Source organism: Budorcas taxicolor, chromosome 11, assembly GCF_023091745.1.
Source record: "Budorcas taxicolor isolate Tak-1 chromosome 11, Takin1.1, whole genome shotgun sequence".
Lineage (NCBI taxonomy): Eukaryota > Metazoa > Chordata > Mammalia > Artiodactyla > Bovidae > Budorcas > Budorcas taxicolor.
The window spans coordinates 103,358,131-103,375,570 of NC_068920.1; the positions used below are offsets into that span (position 1 = coordinate 103,358,131).

Consider the following 17,440-nt stretch of genomic DNA (forward strand, 5'->3'; position numbering starts at 1 on the left):
AGAACCTGGGCTCTGTGGTGGGCAGGGCCTCTTCTTTTCTCTGAGACTATCACAGCTCTGTTAGGGGCAGGCTCTGCTCACATTATTGAAGTAGAAGCCCTGAAGGTTGTGTTTGATCAGACTTGAGTGCATGCCCTTCCCCAAAAGAGGTGACTATTGATGCAAGTGGGGCCTGTGTGGTCACAGTGAAGCCATGTGCTGCCCATGTAGGCATCTGCAGTTCCACTTAGACACAGTTTAATTCACATCTCTTTCTCTATTGGGTTCATTCCAGAGCTAGTGGTAAGCTCTGTTGTGGAGTGGGTCTAGAGGCTGGGGCACTGTGGCTGTAGGATCAAGGTGGTTGTGCCGTTGGGCTAGGCTGCCTCTGTGGCAGACCTCTCCCAGGACCTGTCTACCTTAATTTGAGCTCCATGCTGAGGTGTGGAGTGGGCAGGGCTGGGACACTCCTGCTGTGAAATGAACTATTGCATGCTCCTGCCCAGGGCCTTTCCACTGAGCCTCAGCATCCAGCCACCGTGCATTTCTGTGGTACCACCTGGTGTGCCACAGCCAGACTCACCCCCTTCCATGTGTACATTGACAATGGGCTACGTGATTCAGCCAAGACCACAGCCCAGGCCCTCAAGACTGTCTCCACAGAAGTAAATGGTGTTCCCTCCCAGGTTCTATTTGCACTTAGTGTATTTGTATTTGTGGCCCTACTTGGTGCATGCTTCTGATTGGGAAGTAAAGTGAGGCTTGGGAAGAACAGTGGGGGAGCAGCCATCAGCAACTAGTTCCTTTTCCCCTTTACTGTTAGCAAGTCAGCATGCCTGCACTCAAATAAAGTCTAGGCTTCTCCAGCCCCTCTCTCTGTCCCAACAGATTTCTCAGCTGGCAAGGGTACTGCTCAGACAAGCGTCTGCCAGTGTGGACCTTCTCTCTTACATGTCTCTCCCAAGGACATGGGTCTTGTCATAATGCCCCCTTTTTCTCCTGTCCTACCCAGTTACATGGAGATCCTTCTTGCAGCTTTGGTTGTGTAGATTTGCTAGTTTCCAGTTGGTTTTCTGTGAGAATTGTTCCACTTGTAGATGTGTATTTGATGTATTTGTGGGGAGAGATGAGCTCCTACTCTGCCATCTTGATCACCTTCCTAACTGCTACTTTTTAGGTCAGATAATATATGTGAAAATTATTTATGAGTTATAAATCTGTAAGAATATGATATTTTTATTATTATAAAGCAATATACTAACATTATCAATTCATCTTATGTATGAACAGTATCTGCTATGTGGGAACCCTTGAGGTAGGTGTTAGATATAGACAGGACAGGCTGGAATGTCGTCTTTGAGTTTTTATTTCCTTATTGTAGCTTGAGAGAGGATTAGCTTTATGTAACACTAGTTTTCTGACTATTTAGTCCACTGCTTGTGATTTATTGATTAAACCCCATTAAGTCACTGATAGGTGAAAGTGAAAGTGTTGGTCACTCAGTTGTGTTTACCTCTTTGCAATTCCATGGACTATAACCTGCTAGGCTTCTCTGTCCATGGAGTTCTCCAGGCAAGAATACTGGAGTGGATTGCCATTTCCTTCTCCAAGGGAATCTTCCTAACCCAGGGATCAAACCCTGGCCTCCTGCATTGCATGCAGATTCTTTACCATTGGAGCCACTGGGGGAGACTGATAGGTGAGTCACTTCCAGTTCAAGTATTTTTCTTTCTATATTCATGCACTTGAGTGTTTGAACCTAAGTATATCATCATAACCCTGGTTCAGTTCAGTCGCTCAGTTGTGTCTGACCCTTTGCGACCACATGAACCGCAGCATGCTGGGCCTCCCTGTTCATCACCAACTCCTGAAGTTTACCCAAACTCATGTCCATTGAGTCGGTGATGCCAACTAACCATCTCATCCTCTGTTGTCCCCTTCTCCTCCTGCCTTCAGTCTTCCCCAACATCAGGGTCTTTTCAAATGAGTCAGCTTTTTGCATAAGGTGGCCAAAATATTGGAGTTTCAGCTTCAACATCAGTCCTTCTAATGAACACCCAGGACTGATCTCCTTTAGGATGGACTGGTTGGATCTCCTTGTAGTCCAAGGGACTCTCAAGAGTCATTTCCAACACCACTGTTCAAAAGCATCAATTCTTCTGCGCTCAGCTTTCTTTATAGTCCAACTCTCACATCCATACATGACCCCTGGAAAAACCATAGCTTTGACTAGACAGACCTTTGTTGACAAAGTAATGTCTCTGCTTTTGAATATGCTGTCTAGGTTGATCATAACTTTCCGTCCAAGGAGTAAGCGTCTTAATTTCATGGCTGCTGTCACCATCTGGAATGATTTTGGAGCCCCCCAAAATAAAGTCTAACACTGTTTCCCCATCTATTTCCCATGAAGTGATGGGACTGGATGCCATGATCTTAGTTTCCTGAATGTTGAGCTTTAAGCCAGCTTTTTCACTCTTCTCTTTCACTTTCATCAAGAGGCTCTTTAGTTCCTCTTCACTTTCTGCCATAAGGGTGGTGTCATCTGCATATCTGAGGTTATTGATATTCCTCCCGGCAGTCTTGATTCCAGCTTGTGCTTCCTCCAGCCCAGCGTTTCTCATGATGTACTCTGTATATAAGTTAAATAAGCAGGGTGACAATATACAGCCTTGACGTACTCCATTTCCTATTTGGAACCAGTCTGTTGTTCCATGTCTAGTTCCAACTGTTGCTTCCTGACCTGCATACAGATTTCTCAAGAGGGAGGTCAGGTTGTCTGGTATTCCCTTCTCTTTCAAAATTTTCCACAGTTTATTGTGATCCACACAGTCAAAGGCTTTGGCATAGTCAATAAAGCAGAAATAGATGTTTTTCTGAAACTCTCTTGCTTTTTCGATGATCCAGTGAACGTTGGCAATTTGATCTCTGGTTCCTCTGCCTTTTCTAAAACCAGCTTGAACATCTAGAAGTTCACAGTTCACGTATTGCTGAAGCCTGGTAGCACATTAAAATCCCCTGCTGCTTCTGCTGCCAAGTCGCTTCAGTCATGTCCGACTTTGTGCGACCTCACAGATGGCAGCCTACCACGCTCTCCCGTCCCTCGGATTCTCCAGGCAAGAACACTGGAGTGGGTTGCCATTTCCTTCTCCAATGCATGAAAGTGAAAAGTGAAAGGGAAGTCGCTCAGTCGTGTCTGACTCCTAGTGACCCCATGGACTGCAGCCTACCAGGCTCCTCTATCCATGGGATTTTCCAGGCAAGAGTACTGGAGTGGGGTGCCATTGCCTTCTCTGAAAATCCCCTAGGGAACTATAAAGATTGGGCAAATTTGAAGCCAGGAGGAGAAGGGGATGACAGAGGATGAGATGGTTGGATGGCATTACTGACTTGATGAACATGAGTTTGAGCAAGCTCCAGGAGTTGGTGATAGACACGGAAGCCTGGCATGCTGCAGTCTATGTTGCAAAGAGTCTGGTCTCAAAGAGTCAGACACAACTGAGCGACTGAACTGAGGGAGCTATAAAACATACCGCTGCTCAACTTTGCCTCAGATCAACGAATTTAGATCCCATATTTTGGATGGGAGCCTAGTTATCAGATTATTAACCTTTCCAGGTGGTTCTAATGTGCACCCAAGGTCAGGAAATGCTAACATTATCCTGAGTGTTTTGAGAAGTTGGAAGAGACACCTGCATCATTTTCCTGGTGCTGTTTTACAAAAAATTCTAGTTAAGTAAATGACTTGATTTGCTTCTCCTTGTTTTTAATGAGCATGTTGGTTTCTAGTGTTTACCACTTCAGTTCAGTTCAGTTCAGTCACTCAGTCGTGTCCGACTCTTTGCGACCCCATGAATTGCAGCACCTCAGGCCTCCCTGTCACCAACTCCCGGAATTTACTGAAACTCATGTCCATTGACTTGGTGATGCCATCCAGCCATCTCATCCTCTGTTGTCCCCTTCTCCTCCTGCCCCCAGTCCCTCCCACTGCTTTATAATTAAACAACCACTTCATGATTTTCTTAGTTCTGGTGTCAAGTATATTTTGTAATTTCTAAGAACTGTTTCTCTTTATCTGTTTCAAAAATTAGAGTGTTTTTCATCATGACCAAGTGGGTTTTATTCCAGGGATGCAAGGATTCTTCAATATTCACAAATCAATCAATGTGTTACACCGTATTAACAAATTGAAAGATAAAAAACCGTATGATTATGTCAATAGATGGAGAAAAAGCCTTTGACAAAATTCAATACCCATTTATGATGAAAACTCTCCAGAAAGCAGGTATAGAAGGAACATACCTCAATATAATAAAAGCCATATACAACAAACCCATAGCAAACATTATCCTCAATGGTGAAAGATTGAAAGTATTTCCTCTAAAATCAGGAACAAGACAATGGTGCCCACTCTCACCACTACTATTTGACATAGTTTTGTAAGGCCTTGTCATAGCAATCAGAGAAGAAAAAGAAATAAAAGGAATCCAGATTGGAGAAGAAGTGAAACTCTCACTGTTTGCAGATGACATGATCCTCTACATAGAAAACCCTAAAGATGCCACCAGAAAATTACTAGAACTAATCAATGAAAATAGTAATGTTGAAGGATATAAAATTAATACACAGAAATCCCTTGCATTCCTATACACCAACAATGAAAAATCAGGAAGAGAAATTGAAGAAACAATCCCATTCACCATTGCATTGAAAAGAATAAAATACTTAGGAATAAATTTGCCTACAGAAACAAAACACCTGTATATAGAAAACTATAAAACATTGATGAAAGAAATCAAAGATTACACAAATAGTTGGAAAAACATACCATGTTCATGGATTGGAAGAATCAATATAATGAAAATTAGTATACTACCCAAAGTAATCTATAGATTCAATGCAGTCCCCATCAAACTACCAATGGTATTTTTCACAGAACTAGAACAAATAATTTCACAATGTATGGAAACACAAAAAACCTCGAATGGCCAAAGCAGTCTTGAGAAAGAAGAATGAAACTGGAGCAATCAACCTCCCTGACTTCAGACTATACCACAAAGCTACAGTCATCAAGAGAGTATGGTACTGGCACAAAGACAAAAATATAGATCAGTGGAACAAAATAGAAAGCCCAGAGATAAATCCATGCACTTATGGACACCTTATCTTTGACGAAGGAGGCAAAAATATACAATGGAGAAAAGATAGTCTCTTCAACAAGTGGTGCCGGGAAAACTGGTCAACCACATGTGAAAGAATGAAACTAGAGCACTTTCTAACACCATAGACAAAAATGAACTCAAAATTGATTAAAGATCTAAATATAAGATGAGAAACTATAAAACTCTTAAAGGAAAACATAGGCAAAACACTCTGACATAAATCACAGCAAGACCCTCTATGACCCACCTCCCAGAGTAATGGAAATAAAAACAGAAATAAATGGGACCTAATTAAACTTAAAAGTTTTTACACAGTGAAGAAAACTATAAGCAAGGTGAAAAGACAGCCTTCAGAATGGGAGAAAATAATAGCAAATGAAACAACTGACAAAGAATTCATCTCCAAAATACATAAGCAGCTCATGCAGCTCAATACCAGAAAAACAAGCATCCCAATAAAAAAAAGTGAACAAAAAAACTAAACAGACATTTCTGCAAAGAAGACATCAGTTCAGTCGCTCAGTCATGTCCAACTCTTTGCGACCCCATGGACTGCAGCATGCCAAGCTTCCCTGTCCATCACCAACTCCTGGAGCTTGCTCAGACTCGTGACCATTGAATAGGTGATGCCATCCAACCATCTCATCCTCTGTCATCCCCTTCTCCTCCTGCCTTCAGTCTTTCCTCAGGGTCTTTTTCCATTAGTCAGTTCTTTGCATCACGTGGCCAAAGTATTGGTGCTTCAGCATCAGTCCTTCCAATGTATATTCAGCACGGATTTCCTTTAGGATTGACTCGTTTGATCTGCTTGCAGTTCAAGGACTCTACAGATGGCAGGTGAACATATGAAAAGATGTTCAACATCACTCATTATTAGAGAAATGCAAATCAAAACCTCAATGAGGTATCATCTCATGCCGCTCAGAATGGCTGTCATCAAAAAGTCTAAAAACAATAAATGCTGGAGAGGGTGTGGAGAAAAGGGAACTCTCTTACACTATTGGTGGGAATGCAACTCCTATAGCCATTATGGAGAACAGATTGAAGATTCCTTAAAAACTTGGGAATAGAACTGCCATACAACCTAGCAGTCCCATTGCTGGGCATACACACCAAGGAAACCAGAACTGAAAGAGACCCATTGTACCCCAATGTTCATTGCAGCACTGTTTACAATAACTAGGACATGGAAGCTGGAGAAGGCAATGGCACCCCACTCCAGTACTCTTGCCTGGAAAATCCCTTGGATGGAGGAGCCTGGTGGGCTGCAGTCCATGGGGTCGCCAAGAGTCGGACACGACTGAGCGACTTCCCTTTCACTTTTCACTTTCATGCATTGGAAAAGGAAATGGCAACCCACTCCAGTGTTCTTGCCTGGAGAATCCCAGGGACGGGGGAGCCTGGTGGGCTGCCATCTCTGGGGTCGCCCAGAGTTGGACACAACTGAAGCGACTTAGCAGCAGCAGCAGCAGCAGCAGGACATGGAAGCAACCTAGATGTCCACGGCAAATGAATGGATAAGGAAGTTGTGGTACATATACACAATGGAATATTTCTCAGCTATAAAAAGGAACACATTTGAGTCAGTTTTAATGAGGTGGATGAAACCAGAGCCTGTTATACAAAATGAAGTAAGTCAGGAGAAACACAAATCCTGTATATTAACACATATGTATGGAATTTGGAATGACAGTAATGACAGTCCTACATTCAAGGCAGCAAAAAAGACACAAAGAACAGACTTTTAGACTATGTGGGAGAAGGCGAGGGTGGGATGATTTGAGAGAATGGTATTGAAACATGTATATTATCCTTTGTAAAATAGATGACCAGTGCAAGTTCAATGCATGAAACAGAGTACCCAAAGCCAATACTCCTGGACAACCCAGAGTGATAAGGCAGGGAGAGAGGTGGGAGGGGGGTTCCGGATGGGGGGAACACATGTATACCCATGGCTGATTTGTGTTGATGTATGGCGAAAGCCATCACAATATTGTAAAGCAATTATCCTCCAATTAAAATAATTTATTAAAAAATAGAATTTTTCTATATCTCCAGTTATATGACATCCTTTTATTTCTCAAAGAATTTGGAATAATTTGTGAGAAAAGTCAGAAAATTTTACTCAGTGAGTTAGTATTCCTGTTAATATTTTGAAGCACTAGAAATTATTTCCCTTTCCATTTTGTTTACCTTAAGAAACCGTTTGTTTCCTGAGTGTAGAGATAAATTTCAACTTAGATCATGCATGAAGAAACTTATTTTGAGTTGAAAGAGTCGATACCCATGAATAAAATAAAAAATGAAATAAGGCTCTATTAAAAGATATCCTTTAAATATTTTAATCCTGGTAAATAACCTGATTATTTCTTTTATACTTTTTCACTTACATTTGTTTCTGTGAGAATTACTTCAGGCCCTTGAGCCTGATCTGAGTGTGTGCTGGGTTTTAGTCTCTCACTCCCTGTGTGCCTGGATGCCCAATGTCTAGGGGCAGGTCACAGTAGGCTGTCCCTTGTACTTTATGTCAGACTGCGCTCCCACCCATCATTCTGCTCTCCACGCTCCACGAGTAACTCCATGCTCAGTCCTCTCCACATCCCTACCCAGGTAATCTCAGAACTTCTGGAAAGGAGAAGTAGCTAGCCCTCAACAAAAAGTCAGCAACAACATCTGATGAATAAGAAACATAAAAGATTAATTGGAGGCGTTTCAGTTTATTTTCTGATGCTTCTAGGTTTGCTTCATTTCTTTATGTTATATTTAACCTCTACCAAAAGATCTTCTGTTATTGATGCAGATTTTGAACCTTTTAGTTATATCAAAATAATGAAAAAATTGGAAAAATGGTGCTTTTTCCCTTTAATTATGAGGAATATTTCTTTCTTTTGGTATTTTTCAATGTTCTCCTCTTTGTTTCTTTCAGTAAATATCCCTGATGCAGCTTTTATTCAAGCAACCTACAGAAAATGCAAATTGGCCAGGGCCCAAGAGGACTATATTTCTTTGGATGTAAAACATACCTTCACCAACTCTGGTGTGAAGAAAAACAGTGAAGATTCTGAAAGTGAGCCTGACGATTTTAAAGATATAATGCCATTTACCCCAAAGCCTCAAACACTTAGACAAAGAATGGCTGAAGAAGCAAGTACGTATTTAATTTATTTATAGTATATGAATATTAAGGCATTTTTCAGTAGAATATATTATGATAAGTATATCCATAAAAACATAATGTAGTATCTCCTTTCTAAAATGTTTTATACCAATATCACTGACATCATGGCTTCTAAAATATTTTACATGTCTGTATCAGAATGTTATCAAAGGGTGCAATAATGTTTACTGTTATCTGATCTCCACTTGATCCTTCTTGACAGGTTAAAAAATTTGTAGAGTTTTTGATAAAAGATTTGGAAGCATCTATAGGGATTTTAAGTGTCATATTAAAATCTTCCCTACTCTAGTAAAAAGTTTTCCTCAACTAATAATCATTAAGTCTCAAAGAATATTTTCACATTTCCCATTTATTAAGAGGAACATTTTACCAATTTTTTGTCACTTCAGATAATATCATTTCTGAATGGTATTTTGGTTCCTATTAACCCAGAAATTATTTTTGATACATATTTAGATTCTCAGGCATAAATGAGAATCTCTGATGAAACCAAGTGTTTCATTTTTTCCGAAGCTTTTTCATAAATGAGACCACCTGTTTTCAGTGAGACAGTGTGGTGATAAGTGCAGATTTTGAAGTCAAATTGCTCGAATCAAGGCCTGGTTTCAACACAGTCCTTTGATATAGGGCTATGTTATGTAACCTCCTGCTATCTAAATTTCTTTGTTTATTAAGAGAGGATACTAATAGTGCCTTCCTCCCAGAATTAGGTATTGGGAAGAGAAAGTTAACACATAAAAAGTGCTGCTAAGCCATTTATAAGCTCCTGAATTGCTGATTGCTGCTGCTAATAGAATGGCTCAGACAGTAAGGAATCCGCCTACAATGCAGCGGACTTTGGTTCGATCCCTGGGTTGGAAGATCCCCTGGAGAAGGGAACCCACTCCAGTATTCTTGCTTGGAGAATTCCATGGACAGAGGAACCTGGCAGGTTACAGTCCATGGGGTCGCAAAGAGTTGGACATGACTGTGCAGCTTTTCACTTCACTTTAATTAGAATGAAAAAATATGGAATATTTATACACAACTTTTTTTCTAGCAACTAGAAATGAAGAAACAAGTGACGATAGTCAAGATGAAAAAAATCAAGATATTTGGGAGCAGCAGCAGATGAGGAAAGCTGTTAAAATCACAAAGGTAGTAATTTTTTATGCCATATGTATTAGTTTCATTCCATATGTATTTGTGGTAACGAATTACTGCAAACTTGATGACTTAAAACAATAGACATTTATTCTCTCACAGTTGTTAAGGCTAGAAGTCTCAATTCAAGGTATTGGTAGGACTGTGCTCCTTTTGAAGCCCCTGGGGAAGAATTCTTTTACCCCCCCCCCCTTTTTTTTTCTTTTTTAAATTGAAGTAGAATTGACATACAGTATTTTGTTAGTTTCAGGTGTACAAAACAGGGATTGACTTTTAAATACATGATGAAATAAATCACCACGATAAGTCTAGTAGCCATCTTTCACCATGCAAAATTATTACAGCGTAATTGACTATGTTCCTTAAGCTGTATATTATATCAGGGATCCCCAGCCTCTGGGCCATGAACTAATTAATACCTTCTATCAGATCAGTGGCAGCATTAAATTAGGAATAAAGCACACAACACAGGTAATATGCTTGAATCATCCTGAAACTATCCCCCATACACCTGATCTGCGGAAAAATTGTTTTCTACAAAATCCATCCATGGTGCCCAAAAGATTGGGGAACACTGTATTACATCCCTGTGACTTATTTATTTTATAACTGGAAGTTATAAAACGTAATTCGCTTCACTTATTTCCCCCTCCCCTTGGGCAACCACCAGTGTGTTCTTTGTATCTATAAGTTGTCTATTTTGTTTTATTACATTCCACATATAAGTGAGATCAAAGACACTGTCTTTGTCTTGTTACACTTAGCATAATACTCTGTATGTCCATCCATGTTGTGACAAATGACATGATGTCATTCTTTTCTATGGCTGAATAACATTCCATTGTGTGTATACACATACACACACACACGCACACACACACATATATATGAGACTTTATATATATATGTATGGCTTTATATATATATATATATATATACACACACACATATATATGGCTTTATATATATATATCTTACATATATGAGACTTTTTATATATATATATACACACATATATATATATAAAGAATCTACCTGCAGTGCAGGAGACACAGTAGATGTGGGTTTGATCCGTGGGTCAGGAAGATCCCCTGGAGAAGGAAATGGCAACCCACTCCAGTATTTCTTGCATGAAAAGAAATCCCATGGACAGAATAGCTTGGTGGGTTACAGTCCAGAGGGTCGCAAAGAGTTGGACACAACTGAACCACGAAGTGTGTGCATGCACACACATGCACGTACACACACACCACATATTCTTTATCTGTTTGCATATCAGTGGACACTTAGTTGCTTCCTTGTCTTCAGTTCAGTTCACTCGCTCAGTCGTGTCCGACTGTTTGCGACCCCATGAATCACAGCACGCCAGGCCTCCCTGTCCATCACCAACTCCCGGAGTTCACTCAGACTCACGTCCATCGAGTCAGTGATGCCATCCAGCCATCTCATCCTCTGTCGTCCCCTTCTCCTCCTGCGCCCAATACCTCCCAGCATCAGAGTCTTTTCCAATGAGTCAACTCTTCGCTTGAGGTGGCCAAAGTACTAGAGTTTCAGCTTCAGCATCATTCCCTCCAAAGAAATCCCAGGGCTGATCTCCTTCAGAATGGACTGGTTGGATCTCCTTGCAGTCCAAGGGACTCTCAAGAGTCTTCTCCAACACCACAGTTCAAAAGCATCCATTCGTCAGTGCTCAGCTTTCTTCACAGTCCAACTCTCACATCCATACATGACCACTCGAAAAACCATAGCCTTGACTAGATGAACCTTTGTTGGCAAAGTAATGTCTCTGCTTTTCAATATGCTGTCTAGGTTGGTCATAACTTTTCTTCCAATGAGTAAGCCTCTTTTAATTTCATGGCTGCAATCACCATCTGCAGTGATTTTGGAGCCCCCAAAATTAAAGTCTGACAGTTTCCACTGTTTCCCCATCTATTTGCCATGAAGTGATGGGACCAGATACCATGATCTTCGTTTTCTGAATGTTGAGCCTTAAGCCAACTTTTTCACTCTCCTCTTTCACTTTCATCAAGAGGCTTTTCAGTTTCTCTTCACTTTCTGCCATAAGGGTGGTGTCATCTGCATATCTGAGGTTATTGGCAACTGTGAATAATGCTGCAGTGAGCATAGGGTTGCATAGAACTTTTCACATTAATGTTTTTATTTTCTTCAGGTAATTACCTAAAATGAAATTGCTGGATGATATGGTAGTTTTTTTTTCTCATGTTGAGGAATCTCCATACTGTTTGCCCTGGTTGCTGTACCAATGTACATTCCCATGAACAATGCACAAGGGATCCCTTTTTTCTACACCCTTGCCAACACTTATTTGTTATCTGTGTGGCTATGTCAGGTCTTAGTTGTGGCATGCCCAAACTTCTCTATTTGTGGTGTGCAGGCTCCAGAGCATGCAGGCTCATTAGTTGTGGCACACAGGCTTAGTTTCCCTGCAGTGTGTGGGATCTTAGTTCCCCAACCAGGGATCATACCCACTTCCCTTGTATTGGAAGGCAGCTTCTTAACCAGTGGACCACCAGGGAAGTCCCATTTGTTGTCTTTTTGATAATAACTTTTAATAGGTGTGAGGTGTCTTATTGATTTGTATTTTCCTGATGAGTAGTGATGTTCAGCATCGTTTCATGTGTCTGTTGGCCATTTTAACTCTTTATTGAAGAAATATCTTTTCCAATCCTCTGTGGATTTTTGGATCAGGTTTTTTTTTTTTATATTGAGGTGTATGAGTTCTTAATATAATTTGGATATTAACTATTTATGAAATATATAATTTGAAGATATCTCCTCACATTCACTAGGGTGCCTTTTTCTTTTATTGATGATTTCCTTTACTGCACAAAATGTTTTTAGTTTGTAATTCCATTTGTTTATCTTTGTTTTTATTGCCCTTGCCTGAGAAGGCATAGCCAAAAAAAAATATTGCTGAGATTGATGTCAAAGAGCATATCATTTATGTTTTCTTCTAGGAGTTTTATGGTTTCAGAAATGATTTTCATAAATGGTGTAAGAAGATGGTCCAATTTCTTTCTTTTGCAAAAATGTAGGTGTCCAGTTTTCCTAGCACCATTTTGTTGAAGAGGCTGTTTTTTTCCTGGAGAAGGAAATGGCCAGTATTCTTGCCTGGGAAATCCCATGGAGAGATGAGCCTGGTGGGCTACACTTCATGGAGTCACAAGGGTTGGAAACAACTTAGCGGCTAAACCACCACCACTATCTTTCCTTCACTGTATGTTCTTGCCTTCTTTGTTATAGATTAACTGACCATATAAGCAGGTGTTTACTTCTAGACTATCTGTTCTGTTCCATTGATTAATGTGTCTCTTTTTGTTCCAGTAATACATTGTTTTGATTACTGTAGTTTGAAATCTGGGAGCTTGATATATCTAGCTTTGTTCTCCCTCAAGATTTCTTTGGCTATTTCAAGGTCTTCTGTGGTTTCATATAAATGTTAGGATTATTTGTTCTTATTACATGAAAAATTTCATTGTTATTTTGGTGTGCTTGCTCAGTCGCTTTAGTGATGTCTGATTCGTTGCAACCCTATGGACTGTAGCCCACCAGGCTCCTCTGTCCATGGGAGTCTCCAGACAGGAATACTGGAGTGGGCTGCCATGCCCTCCTCCAGGGTTCGAACCCATGTCCTATGTCTCCTGCATTGAAGGTGGATTCTTTACCCACTGGGAAGCCTGGCATTTTGTTAGGGATTGCCTTGAATCTCTCAGTGGAGAATTCGTTCTTGCTTTGTCTAAATTCTGTTAGCTCCAGGTATTCCTTGCTTTGTGACCACATAATTTCTGTCCTCCACCTCCTTCTTTACACGGCTTTCTCTGTGCCTCTGCTTAATGTGTCTTTTATAAGGATACGTGTCATCAGATTTAGGGCCTGCTTCGATGATCTCATCCAGGATGATCTCATCTTGATATTCTTCACTTAATTACAACCCCAAAGACTCTATTTCCAAACAGGGTTATATTCAGAGGTTCCAGGAGTTAGGACATAGACCTAACTTTGGCAGGCCATCATTCAGCCCACTATACCATGTACATCATGTTCTTTTCCCACTAGATTATAAATGCTTTCCATATATTATAAGCCCCTTGAGGCATCTATATCTTTTTTACTTTTAATTTTACAGTTAAAAGTATGGTAGATGCCTAAATGTGACATTCAAACACATAAATACGGTTAAAACAAAACTAACAACAGAAAGCATTACACTTGGGGTCAAATGTCCTGGATTTGGGTTCTGACTTTACCACTAAAATATACTCTCCATGAAGTCAAGAGTTATTAACTGTTTTTTTCAGTGTTATATCCCATAGTGCCTAATATGGTGAGAGCTCAATAAATACTTGTATACTCTGAGAAAATCATTTCATTTTTCTAAATTTGTCTTCTCAACAATAAAATGGGAATGATAAAGTGGGAATGATAGTGTTACCTACCTGAGCAGGTGGCTATAAGGCTCAAAATTATAATGATTTTAATTAAAAAATTTTTTAAATTATTAACAACTTTATTTTTAATCTTTTTAGTAGGAGTGCTTTGAAATTTGGTTTGCTCTTTTAAGCAAGAAAATTTTTTACAATCTTCATATTATTAACACTAAAAAGCTAAGTAAAAGTAAGCCTTCGGTTGTAATTTAGAAGTCTCTGAGCCATTCTATTTTCTGGTTATTTGCAGTCTGAATTATTTTTTTTCACTACTATTAATAAGAACAGAAATATTTGCTTGGTTTTTTCTTCCTTTTTTTTCCTTTCTTTTGATCAGAGATGTTTTTGGCTGTTTTTCTTTCTTTGTAATGTGAAATATACTGTGTTACAACATGTATTACCTAGGAATGCATTCTTTTGCAAGTAACAGAAAACCCAAATAATGGTGGCTTACACAAAATTAAAAGCTTTACCTACAAACCCACCAGCAGACTTCTATTTGCTATCTTTTCACTCAACTGGAGTTAGATGGCAACTTCTATAATGAAGAAACAAATATTTGGTTTGTTGCTGTTCTTAATTTACTTTATTGAAGTATATCTTATTTATAATATTGTAATTTCTACTGTACAGCAAAGTGACTTAGTTTTATATATACATATATACATTCTTTTTTCATATTCTTTTCCATTATGATTTATCACAGGATATTGAATATAGTTCCCTGGGCTATTAGATCAGGACCTTCTTGATTATCTATTCTATACATAAGTTTCATCTGCATCCGATATTTCAAAAGTCCCAATACGTCCCTTCCCCACATCCCCTGCCTTGGCAAGCACAAGTATGTTCTTTATGAGTCTGTTTCTGTTTCATAGGTAAAACTTCATTTGTGTCATATTTTAGACCCAAAATTTAAGTGATATCATATGGTATTTGTCTTTCTCTTTCTGACTTCCTTCACTTTGTGTGATAATCTCTAGGTCCATTCATGTTGCTGCAAATGGCATTATTTCATGCTTTTTTATGGCTGAGTAGTAGTCTGTTGTATTAACATATATCTTTATCTTTACCACTTCATCTTTACCCACTCATCTGTCAGTGGACATTTAGGTTGTTTCCATGTCTTGGCTATTGTAAATAGTGTTGTGGTCAATGTTGGGGTGCATGTATCTTTTTGAATCATATTTATCTTTGGATATATGCCCAGGAGTAGGATTGCAAGACCATATAGCAGCTTTATTTTTTGTTTTTTGAGGAACCTCCATATACTGTTGACCACAGTAGCTGCACCAGTTTACATTCCCAACAACAGTGTAGGAGGATTCCCTTTTCTCCATACCCTCTCCAGCATTTGTTATGTGTATACTTTTTAATGATGGCTGTTCTGACTGGTAGTCACGTACATGTAGTCATGTACAGATTTGAGAGTTGGACCATAAAGAAGGCTGAGCACCAAAGAATTTATGTTTTCGAATTGTGGTGCTGGAGAAGACTTGTGAGAGTCCCTTGGACTACAAAGAGCTCAAACCAGTCAATCCTAAAGGACATCAATCCTGAATATTCATTGGAAGGACTGATGCTGAATCTGAAGCTCCATTTCTTTGGCTTCCTGATGTGAAGAGCTGAATTGGAAAAGACCATGATGTTGGGAAAGATTGAGGGCAAAAGGAGAAGGGGGCGGCAGAGGGTAAGATGGTTAGATACTATCACTGACTCGATGGACATGAATTTGAGCAAGCTCTGGTAGAGGAGCCTGGATGCTGTAGTCCATGGGGTTACAAAGAGTCAGACACTGCTAGTGACTGAACAACAGCAACATGCTGACTGGTGTGAGGCAGTACCTCATTGTAGTTTTGATTTATATTCTTATATTGGTTAGCAGTGTTGAGCATTTTTTCATGTGCCTGTTGGCTGTGTGTCTTTTTAGAAAAATATCAGTGTAGATCTTCTACCCATTTTTTGATTGGGTTGTTTTTGTTGTTATTGTTATTGAGTTGTATGAGCTGTTTGTAGATTTTGAAATCTCCCTGTCAGTTGGATCATTGGCAAATATTGGGTTGTTCAAAAATTTTGTTCTGTATTTGGCCAACCCAATATTTTCTTCCACATCATAAGTTGTCTTCATTTTGTTTATGGTTTCCTTTGTTGTACAAAAGCTTATAAGCTTGATTGGGTGCTACTTATTTATTTTTGCTTCTATTTCTAATTTGCTTTGACGTAAGAAAATATCTGTATATGTCAGAGAATGTTTTGCCTATGTTCTCTTCTAAGAGTTTTCTGATGTCTTACATTTAAGTCTCTAAACCATTTTGAATTTATTTTTTGTGTATGGAGTAAGGGTATGTTCTTACTTTGTTAAATTACATGTGGCTGTCTGACTTTTCCAACACCACTTGCTGAAGAAATTCTTTTCTCCATTGTTGCTTCTTGCCTCCTTTGTTGAAGACCAGTTGGCCATAGTTGTGTGGATTTCTTAGTTTTTTTACATTGATCCACATGTCTCTTTTTGTGCCAGTATCATACTGTTTTAATTGCTATAGTTTTATAGGATTGTCTGAAGTTTGGGAGGGTCATGCCTATAGCTTTGCTTGTTTTCCTCAGGATTGCTTTGGCAATTCTGTGGTTTCATATGGATTATTTTTTCTAGTTTTGTGAAAAATGTTATAGGTAACTTGATAGGGATCACATTAAATCTATAGATTGCTTTGAGTAGTATGGACATTTTAACAATGTTAATTCTTCCAACTCAAGAGCATGGGATGTCTTCCATTTCTTTAAATCATCTTCAGTTTCCTTTATTAATGTTTTATAGTTCTCAGCACATGAGTCTTTTACCTCCTTGGTGTGGTTTATTTCTAAGTAATTTTTATGTGATTTTTAAAGGGTTTATTTTTATTCTTTCTCTTTCTGATGGTTCCTTGTTAGTGTAAAAAAAATGCAACAAATTTCTGTGTGTTAATCTTGTATCCTGGCTAGTTTGTGAACTTGTTTAACAGTTCTAATAGTTTTTGTATGGGTTGTTACGGTTTTCTGTGTATCATGTTACATTTTCAAATGACAGTTTTTCCTGTTTGCTTCCAATCTGGATACCTTCTATTTATTTTTCTTGTCTGATTGCTGTGGCTAGTACTTCCAGTACTGTGTTGAATAGAAGAGGTGAGAGTGGGCATCCTTGCCTTGATATCGATTTTACCAGGGAGGTTTTCCATTTTTCACCACTGAGTATTATGTTGGCTGTAGGTTTATAGCATTTATTACATTGTAGTACGTTCCCTCTGTACCCAGTTTCTTAAGAGTTTGTATCATGACTGTTGACTTTTGTTAAATGCTTTTCCTACATCTACTGAGAAGATCATGTAGTTTTGTCTTTTCTGTGTCAGATGTGGTTAATCACATTCACTGATTGATTTGTGCATGTTGAGCCATCCCTGTGATCCTGGGATGAATCCAATTTGGTCATGGTATATGACCTTTTTTATGTGTTGTTAGATTCAGGCTGCTGGCATTTTATTAGGACTTTTGCATCTATATTC

The 17,440-nt window shown here is 39.1% G+C and overlaps 1 protein-coding gene across 1 annotated transcript in view; it reads left to right on the forward strand.

The window, feature by feature from the left end:
* GCFC2 (GC-rich sequence DNA-binding factor 2) overlaps positions 1 to 17,440 on the forward strand; it is a 75,849-nt gene that overhangs the window by 15,273 nt on the left and 43,136 nt on the right. The window contains exons 3-4 of the mRNA XM_052649199.1: positions 8,065 to 8,286; positions 9,356 to 9,453. Of these exons, the coding sequence (XP_052505159.1) occupies positions 8,065 to 8,286; positions 9,356 to 9,453 (320 nt within the window). The remainder of the gene's footprint in view (positions 1 to 8,064; positions 8,287 to 9,355; positions 9,454 to 17,440) is intronic.